The sequence below is a fragment of the Idiotropiscis lumnitzeri genome, chromosome 12 (assembly GCF_059441095.1).
Source record: "Idiotropiscis lumnitzeri isolate Australia: NSW breed Sydney's pygmy pipehorse chromosome 12, RoL_Ilum_1.0, whole genome shotgun sequence".
Classification (NCBI taxonomy): Eukaryota; Metazoa; Chordata; class Actinopteri; order Syngnathiformes; family Syngnathidae; genus Idiotropiscis; species Idiotropiscis lumnitzeri.
The window spans coordinates 9205854-9215705 of record NC_142402.1 but is presented as its reverse complement, the minus strand read 5'-3'; the positions used below and the strand labels follow the sequence as shown (position 1 = coordinate 9215705).

General features: G+C 38.6%; 1 protein-coding gene across 4 annotated transcripts; it reads left to right on the top strand.

Moving 5' to 3' along the window:
* Positions 1-506: 506 nt before the first annotated feature.
* Positions 507-9691, top strand: LOC148325771 (calcium-activated potassium channel subunit beta-2-like). Of its 4 annotated transcripts, none has more exons than XM_088311413.1 (7): positions 507-645; positions 3495-3597; positions 6043-6139; positions 6455-6574; positions 6699-6869; positions 7479-7674; positions 7754-9691. In XM_088311413.1, exons 4-7 carry the CDS (start codon positions 6519-6521, stop codon positions 8036-8038), a joined length of 708 nt encoding a protein of 235 aa, XP_088167539.1. In that variant the 5' UTR covers positions 507-645; positions 3495-3597; positions 6043-6139; positions 6455-6518; the 3' UTR covers positions 8039-9691. The 4 variants fall into 4 exon arrangements, with proteins under 4 accessions (XP_088167539.1, XP_088167538.1, XP_088167540.1 ...); XM_088311412.1 differs by having other exon boundaries at positions 5852-6139; XM_088311414.1 differs by lacking the exon at positions 507-645 and adding an exon at positions 5852-5904 and having other exon boundaries at positions 3362-3597.
* The last annotated feature ends 161 nt before the right edge of the window (positions 9692-9852 follow it).

Here is a 9852-nt window from a genome sequence, read left to right as displayed (position 1 = left end):
CCTTCAACTTTATGCCGGTCTGCTTAAAATATGAGTAAAATAAACAATTTTACACGTACTTTATGAAAATATATCCACTAACTCATGATGTAATGTCAGATGGCATAGATGATGATTTTTTTCTCTTTTAAAAAAAAATCTAATGTGGCCTTTGAAAGCAAGATTTCCCACCCATGCAGCATTTTGTATTACTGAAAAATTATCAGCGCAGTAACACAGGGCTTGTTTCTGTTAGGTTGGAGAGACACCTTGTGGCACACAATGGTAAAATCTTGAACGATTTGCTTTCAAGGTGCCCCAATACTGTAGACATAACAAGACAGAGATGTTTGAAATATCAGATCCAAGATTTCTCCTTTGAGGAACTCAAGTGCCTGAAACAAACATAGCAACAGGCCCAGACTGGTGCCTGTCACAACTAGCCATTCATTCACTGTGCTGGCACCAAATCATTTGAAGCGTGACAACATTGAACAGGGACCTCATGTTACTTACACAGGTATGGTAGGCATCCTGTTTGCTTCGGGTAAGAGTTTAAATATGAAGTGGCCAGCTGCCGGCCCCGAGAGACCAGAACAATTTGGAAAGCCACTGCTGACAGTTGTAGCCAAAATCTGGATTATCATAACAGCCAGTCAGGAAGAGGTAGGATTTTAAAGACTATACTGATTCAATAACCATTATTATTGCTTTATGTAAAATGAAATATCATGCAGCTATTAATAAAGCAAAAGTAGAAAAACAGGTTGACACATGAGCACTATGTGGCCTATAAGAAGGTGTCGATGGTCTGCCAATAGCACGTACAGTAGTTTCATTTTCAAAGGATTTACTGGTTAATCTTCATGGCATGCTTGTGCGTGTTGGATTGAATGACAAGTTTATTATACCAACATTCGTGTTGACTGGGGAATAAATACGATCCAATAATGACTATTAATATTAAAAGTATTTTAGATTACTTAATTTTGGAGTGATGCCAAGTGTGGTGAGCAATTGCAGCAATCATAAATGAATGACAACAAGTTGATTTTAATGCAGGCTTTGGATTGTTTAAACACTTCAGGTAGTTGTTCCCACCCTCCAAGTAGAGAGGGGAGTTTCTTCAGTTGTGGCTATTTAAAGTCATCAAACACAAGAACACCTGACAGTGAAGCAATAATCACTGGAAGGACAAGGCAAAAATACATGCTGACACATTCTTCATCAAAGAGCGCGTTGATCGCAAAAGTGTGCTTTGATAAAGCTCACAAAGTGGGAGTAAACACCTCCCGAATCAGTTTTTACAAATGAAAAAGAGCACGCATTAACCGTGCAAAGTAGTCAATGTGGAAAATAATTCACCTTTGATTGACGTTACCATCTCTATGAGCTCTGCAACGGCGCTCCGTAAAATAATACAAATGGAAATAAACACCTGCTTTACAGTTATGTTGTCTGTCACATGCCATCAAGATTTACCACTCATCCACTCACGCTTTCAAGACGAGAGAGCGGCAACTGGAAGAAATGTGAACCCAGCCACATCAATCGCATCCATACAGGATATACGTATACTGTACAGTAAGGTCAGTTGATCATGTATGCGTCAGACTCAAGATATGTGGTTTCTAGCCGAAGTCCGAAAAATAACTTCGTGCTGGGTGAAGTCACACATTGCAACAACATGAAACATCTATGACCTAGATTTGCCTCATTGGGCCAGAATTTCATTTGACAGTGCTAATGCTGTATATTTTGTCTGCAGTCTCTAAAGTTGTCCGTTGAGATATGAGTTTAATTCATGCCTGCACCGTGCACGTAATTCAATTTTTTTTTTTAATCTCAAATCATCTTACCCCACAGAAATGTATAGAAATACCATTGAATGGTCCCAGCGGGCCATCACAAAAAGGACCCAAATTTTTGTAATGGCTTCATAAAAAAGAAAATAACAAGCCATAATATTGTGCTTTAAAAAAACACGGTAATAACATAATGAAATACAATGCAAGGAATTTCACTCTTTGTGCATAATTAATTAATTATTGTCCTTTGCCACACAAAAAGAGAAGTTCACAACCACCGTAAGTTAGTAATATTTCACAGAGGATTTAAAAAAATAATATGCCAGTGCTTATTGTTTTTATTGTCTGTCTATATGTGTTGCTGCACCCTTTTGTGTTCAAATATCCACTACGGAAAGGGTTACAACGCTGCCTCATTGCGTAGATGCTATTCATTAGCCCCGTTATGACATTTGTCATTATCTGTTAGAGTTCAACAATCGGACTTAAAGTTAAAGTTAGTTATGTGGTTGTTACAAATACACAGCAAAATTGTCTCTGTTTGAGGCCTATTTGATAGTAAACACCTGAAAGTGAAACTGAGCATCGTGAAGCCTGTTTTGTTTTGGGTTTTTTCCCCAAGAATTTTTCTTTATCTGTCAACCTGCATCTTGTTGTGAAGTTAGTTAATTTGAGCTCGCTGCCACCATTAAGCGCTTGCATGTCAGATTTTTGCTCACAATTCAAAGCAAGAGATCGATTAAATGATGGCTCATATCTAAAAAAATGCACAGGATGATTCACTCGTATTTCAAGGTTGTATTATATTAACCCGATAATATAAATTTCACATCATTTCAATTAACATAACTGCCTAAGTGAATGTTTTTTGCAATCCTGAACAATCCAATTGCGTTGCCGGTTAACATGATCTGGATGACTGCGAATCTAAAACACACGATTTTTAGAAAGCATATATCAAAATTTAACCAGTCACTCGATTCCAGTGATTTTCAACCAGTGTGCTGGGCCACATTAGTGTGCCTTGAGAGATCTTTAGGTGTGCCACGGAAAATTACACAATGTCATGTATTAAAAAAAAAAAACAACCAAACGAACATGTATATATATTCGAATAACATTTTGGGGATAAATTTATTTATGGCAACCACATAAAGTAATAAGCAAAACAATGACATGCTCTTCCATGACAGGACTGAAGTTACAAAATTAACCTGTTTAACTAGTTTTTGTGAATCATTTTGCTAAATAGTGTGCCGTGATTTTTTTTCCAATGTGAATGATGTGCCTTGGCTCAATAAAAGTCGAGGAACACTGCTCTAGTCATTCAATACTCATCAAATACTTTGTAAGATGGCAGATAACGTCTTGAAATCATTTCAGGAAGATCCAAATTTCGCTTGAATATCTCTGTTTTTTTTCCCCCCTCTCCATTCTGCTGGAGCTGCCCGGCGGCTTCTGCAAGGTTAGACTCAAAGAGACTCCCAGCCCTTTCCTGTAAATCACTCCGAAGAATGACACTAGCCATTCTGCATGAGCTATTTGACAGGAAGTCACCTCTCACAGTTAGTCCAGCCTCAGTTGAAAGTGGAGCATGGCGAACAACAAGTGAACCACCCTTACAGGAGTTTACAAGTTTTAGTCTGACTGTAAAGTTTATTGAAGGAGCAAGATGGTGATTCTTAAAATGTATGTGTCCATGTTTAGCTGAAATCAATCCAGGTATGTGTGGAACTTGAGGCACTTGGGACGCAATGGCCATCGTGCTCACACGACGGAGAAAAGTTGTAAGACACTGCGTCAAAATCATGTAAGTGTAATTCTTTGAGGGGGGAATGCATGCAAAATTGTACGGGTCCTTTGCAGGAAAGCATGATTAATTCAATAGTTTCCTTCTGTCTGGTGTCACTCTCAGAAACCTTTTTTTCTGAAGCAGCTGGGAATGTAATAAAATGGTAAAAAATGAGTCATCGTCTAAAAACTTGTTGGCTTATTCTTAGACTTTTTTTCAACATGTTTCCCCCATTCAGTGAAAACTCTTTGCTGCTCGTATGTTGTACACTGACTGCATGGTCAATTTAGTTGAACTGCATTTGTATATAAACTTATTTTCCCACAGAGGGCTGTCAGGTCTTAAATTATATAATTCCCTCATCAGATTGTATACACAATTTCCCCATGCATTTCGTTGTTATTACAAATTAAAATTTAAACAAGTAGTCATACAAAATTGTGACAACTAGCGCTGTCTAAAAAAAAACGATTTGAATCCGAGAATTGGTTTTGATTTTATTAGAGAGATATGACAAAATGCTCCATTTCCAGAATAGACGAATTTATTTGTATGTATGTAAAATACAACAAGAAACCCTCTCGTACTAAATCCAATTGAATCTTAATACTACTGAATCGAACCAAAAGTCTCGAACTTGAGTCTTAAACTGAACAGTGATTTTAAATTGGACTGGCAAATTGGTGCTGTTGTTAAATATATATTTTTTAATGTTTGGCAGCTGGCTAAGGTATAACCTCTACTTTCTCAGCAGCGCTTTGAAATAGTAATTCATGCCTTTGTCACATCTCGGCTGCATTACTGTAATGCACTTTATTTTGGAGTCAGACAATCCTCGCTCAAGCGTCTCCAGTTGGTCCAAAATGCTGCTGCACGCCTTCTAACTGGCGGGAGCACAAAACGCTAACTTTGGCGTCCCTTCACTGACTCCTTGAGGATTTGATTTGTTTTCAAATCTTTCAAATGGTCTCACCCCGCCTTACCTCTCTAAGCTCCTCCCCCACTAAGCATCTACCATGTGCCTCAAATCAGCGGACTAGATGCCACCGGAGGTACCAAGGACTAAGTAAAGGCTCAGAGAAGATTGAGCATTTTCTGTTGCCAGTTTGTTTTAGTGTTTTTAGCTTTTTATCGTTTTTGTGTTATTCATTTATGATTTGTGTCTGTCTTTGATGTTGTATCACAAATTTTTGCTCCAGCTACATCACTGTGAAGCGCTTTGAGTACCAAAGGTAGAAAAGCGCTATACAAGTGACAACCCATTTACCCATTTACCATTTGTATGCCGTGTGGTTGTTTAAAAGTGCTCTATAAATACAATTAAATTCACTTGAATCAAGTCGTTCCACTTTCAAATTAACCGCACTTGAGAATAGCACCCCATGTATCGAGATATCGAATTGTCGTTTATTGGGGAACGGCACACCAATAGTGACAATCCAATATATAGTTAGGCTTTACATATTCTGGCAAAATTTGCCACATATTGGAAATTCTGAAATGTCAATTTGAATCTTAGAGGTATACATTACATGGTACAAATTCTGCCATGATATGTTTGCATTTGAGTACAACTGACAATACAATAAGATATGTTACGAATAGGAGCAAAAAAAAAAGTTTGTAATATCTGTAAAAGGTGAAGATAATTTTGGTATGGATTTTCTGTCCAAAAATAAAAAGAATTTGTCCATTGAGCATAAAATTTGATTTGTTTTTGTGGGCCACGGAAAATGATGTTGAGGGCCGAATCTGGAAGGGTTTGAGTTCGTCACATGTAAAATTTTAATATCTGAAATCTATTGTCGCTGTTGGGCGGACACCTGGTATGTGGGAATATGGTCAATATTTTTTCACTCACCCCCCCCCCCCCCCCTCACATTGTTGTTTTCATTTACGCATAACTGAGGAACAAATCCATTCACCTTCTTGATTATTTTGTCCGAGATATGTTGTAAAAGTCCACCTCAGCATTCACTCAGCAGCATTGTGTCTCCTAAAGATTGAAATTCTGGATGTTTGTTAGACAATAACAAGTGAAAATAGGGACTTTAGAATACATTTGAGCCGTGTGTGTGCTAAAAATGGATTGCTTCGGTGCAGAAGAACCTGGGCAGACAGATGTTTTCTCGCAGATTAATTTCCACTTTTTACACTGGTTAGTCAGCTCATCTTTTTATGTATTGAATCAGTCAGGAATGTGCGACTTTTGAGAGAGCATTTGGGAAGATAATGTAACTATGGTCACCTATTTTTGTGACGTCTTTTTCAGAGAAATAGGATAGGATTTGGAGATCTGAGGCTTCTGTCCAACAGTGACGCTACGTAACTAAATAAGTCCCTCACCTTGTTCTTAACACTTTAATGACCCTGAACTAATTACACATTATGCCTCTTATTCATTAACAGCTTCTGTATCAAGGACTGTTTCATGTATTTGCATGTGTTTTACATCCATGGTAGGAGCTGCAGAGAGAAAAAGGATCCCCATGCAAGGTGTTGTTCTTTTGCCGAGCGAGGACCCAATGACTTTGTGTTGACAGCATTCATGATCCAGCGGGTAGGATTTTCACTCGCTCTCGTCGCTCGTCCGCATTACACCATTCATCTGTCATCTAGTTTACATTTTTAGTGTTTCTTTGTGTTCAAAATGGGATGTTTACCCAGTAGCAGTCACTAGGAAGTCAAGCATCAACTGGAACGATCTCATTTTGAGAACATCATAAAAATGAGAGGGCACAGGATTATTCATTGGTGTAGATATAATATCTTTAAGTATCGCGCTAAATAATAGTGGACATGCACCAAAGGTAGGTATCGTTTGATTTGTTGCTCCTGTGAATTCTCTGCCGAAGTATTTCATCTTTCATTTCAGGTCTTTCCAGCAATCTCCCTGTTCCACTTCAGTGAGTAAAGGAGGAAGAGGATCATCAAGAAAAATGTTCTTCGTGGCGGGGGCCAAAAATACAGCGTCAGCCGTAGGAAATGAAAGGAGGTGAGGAAAGGGCAAGTGGATGGATGTATCGGAAAACAAGCACTTTGATTTCCAGGTTGTTATATTTTCTGTGTGGCTTCAATTTAACAATACAATTCTCTCTCATCCGTTCCGTTATTGTCAGGTCAATTTATCAGAAATTCCGGGAGGTTGATTTACTGGACAAGAAAAAGACCGTGACAGCTCTCAAGCCTGGTGAAGATCGAGCTATTCTCCTGGGTCTTGGAATGATCCTCTCCTCTGTCATGATGTACTTTGTACTTGGGATCACTATATTACGCTCATATGCTGAAAGGTAAAGGTCCTAATTGTCATATTCAAAAACTGTACTTTTAAGGAAGTGTTACATTACGACTGTGTTCCCTTCACTTTCATTTAAATTTAAATGATAATAACATAAAACGTCCATACAGTGATCCCTGCATATTATCTGTTGAGCATTTGCAGATTTTTTTTTCCGGGAACCTGTCTGCTTCTTTTGTTGGTTATGTGCTCAGGCCAAAGCAATTATTTCATTTAATTATTAATTATCATTGCTTTTTTTTTTTTTGGAAGGCTGACACGGATTAATGGCATTTTTATTCATTTCGAAGGGGATAGAAGATTTCAGATCTTGTATCTATCGTACTGTATGTTTTGAGTTCTGGAACTAACTAAATACTTATGTCAAGATACCGCGTTATGGTAAAGTGAGTTGAAAACCGTCTCATTTAAAAATATGTAGTGCTTTGCTGCCATCTTGTGGCATCGATCAGCAATTAAAAACAAATTTGGTGGTTGTGGCGGTCAAGTGAATAGCGGGGGATCACTGTACTAAGACAAAACAAATGAAAGCCCAAGCCCAATTGTTTTCACAAAATTCTGCTGAATGTTTTTTTGCATTTTCATTTAAATGTCAAAACAGTGCATGGACAGAGGAAGCAGTGTGCATTGTTCTCAACTCCACGGTCACGGCAGACATGAACTGTTCCTACAACTGTGGATCAGACTGCTGGCGAGTCTCCAAATACCCGTGCCTGCAAGTCTTTGTGAACATCAACAACACGAGCCGCATCAGTCGATTATCCCACAATGAAGAGACGCAGGATGCCAGCTCGGAAGTGAGTAGCACTCGAGGATTTGGAGTTAGCCGTTGCTAAACGGATGGGCAACTGCTCACAGCCAGTCCTTCTGTTGCAGTGTTTCTATGTGCCCAGGTGCCAGAAGGACAGTGCCCAAATGCACACAATGATCATGAACATCTCGGAGCGCTTGAAGGCCAACCAACAGGTGACCTGCTACTACGACCCCAGGGAGCAGCAGGAGACGGTTCTCCTGACTCGGCTTTATGACCACAGAGTCGTCTTCCACTCGCTCATGTGGCCCTCGTGCATGTTTATAGGAGGGGCTCTGATAATTGTGATGGTCAAGCTCACACAGTACCTCTCCAGGTTGTGCGAAGAAATTGGTAAGATCAAGACGTGAAGGACCTGACATCAAAAGCAAATGCAGAGTTTTAACCAAATGAGCATTCAGGGAAAAAATTTTTTTTGCTCAGGCATTTGCGGCAGCTGACTCTCAGGATAAAGGATTTGACTGAATGAACGTTCTGAAAGGGCAAAGTGTCAACTGTGGTGGAAAATCCACGGAATTGGATTTTGCATAGGGTCATAGCACTGTACAATGAAACCGTTTAGAGGCTGTTTACAGGTTTTCGGTCTGCAATATGAAATATTTTGCATTGGACATATGTGACATACAAGACAAGCCCAAAATTATCCATAATTCAAAGGAGAAATGTCATTTTTGACATTTTTTTTATACGTCCGTATAATTCAGGAAACAGAATAATGTGCTCGCTACTATTCTAGTGACCAAAACAAACTGTAGGTCTCGAAAGTCGTTCATTACATGAGGATCACCTTATTACTTTCCACTTCTTTTTTTATTTATAATTCTATGCATTTTCTACGAGAAATGAAATTCCTTTTTGTATGCAGCATTATAATGTCACCTAGGATGATATATACATGATTACTTTCATGGTACAAGAAGGGGGAACAGGATTTATTGTACTTTTGTTTTCAACAAAAAGTGCATCACTTCTTTGACCTATTTCAAATCTTTGTAAAGTAAAAATAAGCATCCTCTAAATTTGACAAAACACAGAGAAGAGAGTTGATAACAAACCCAAAATGGAATGATTAAAAAAAAAATGTCAAGTGCATAAGATGAGGGATCAAAATCATGCTGAGCCTTTTTCGCCAATCTCATGAGCTTAAACCACACCTTGCTCAACTGTCAGCATCTTTCTTATGCCAACACAAACAACCACAATGTTTGAGCCGTGAAAACATCAGCTCAAAGCCTCCAGTGGTTGGAATATATCCCATCAGGTCATTGGGGCGCTTTCCATGCTGCGACAACGAGGCACTCTCCATAAATACACTCTCTGTCCACCCACTGGCTGTTACATTTTTTACCCCAATTTCAGCCTTTTTTTCTGTGACATGCTCACACTCATGGCCGACAACGAGGCGCTCAAAAGTGGCCATGTCAGCAAAATATTCGAAGGAATGAAGCATTTTACAGGGACGTTAGCATATAGCTAGCTAGCTAACTGTACGTTGCAAATGCAATGGATGACGTGAACAAAAACACTCAAGTTCTTACGTATCATACAGGGGAGGGGTGACTTGCCGGGTTTTAGCCACACCTAAACATAGCAGGAAAATTAAAGTGGTGAAAAACATTAATACTTTCTGTCCACAATTGAGAACTGCAGTACATGCCAGTTCTCAGTCTTCGCATGTGTGTAGCGGTTATCTTCAAACATGTATGATGTATGAAGAAACAAATCTCTGAATTGCCCTTCCATGGTCTTTAATGAGCCAAACACCTGTTAAAATACATACTTTCTATTTCCATTATTTAAGACTCATGCCCGCTTTGTAACTCAAAAGGAAATAATGATTTAAAATGGTTCTGAATTCTCTAGAATTTCTTTGATTTTCATCCAAAATAAACGTGTATGTGCAAGGATTCATCTACATCGTGGAGTTAACGCAACCTTGTGATTTTTACATCGTTCCAACCTTTCACTGGGAAACCCATTTTTTTTCTAGAGCGACAGTACGTACTTCTAGTTGTAAAACAGACTCTAATTTCTATGCAATAAAATGTTTTTATAAGGTCATATTGTCTAGATTTTTTTTCTTTTTGTGGGTTGTTGTCTTATATTACCTTGTTAATGAAGTGTTTTAAAGTTCAAATGGCGCGATATAAATAACAGATTAATT

What these genes read in the sequence shown, in the direction of transcription:
- LOC148325771 (XM_088311413.1), top strand. Translation starts at nt 6,519, where the DNA reads ATGTTCTTCGTGGCGGGGGCCAAAAATACAGCGTCAGCCGTAGGAAAT. An exon ending in GCCGTAGGAAATGAAAGGAG is followed by an intron (nt 6,575 to 6,698) that starts GTGAGGAAAGGG and finishes CGTTATTGTCAG; the next exon opens with GTCAATTTATCAGAAATTCC. An exon ending in CGCAGGATGCCAGCTCGGAA is followed by an intron (nt 7,675 to 7,753) that starts GTGAGTAGCACT and finishes CTTCTGTTGCAG; the next exon opens with TGTTTCTATGTGCCCAGGTG.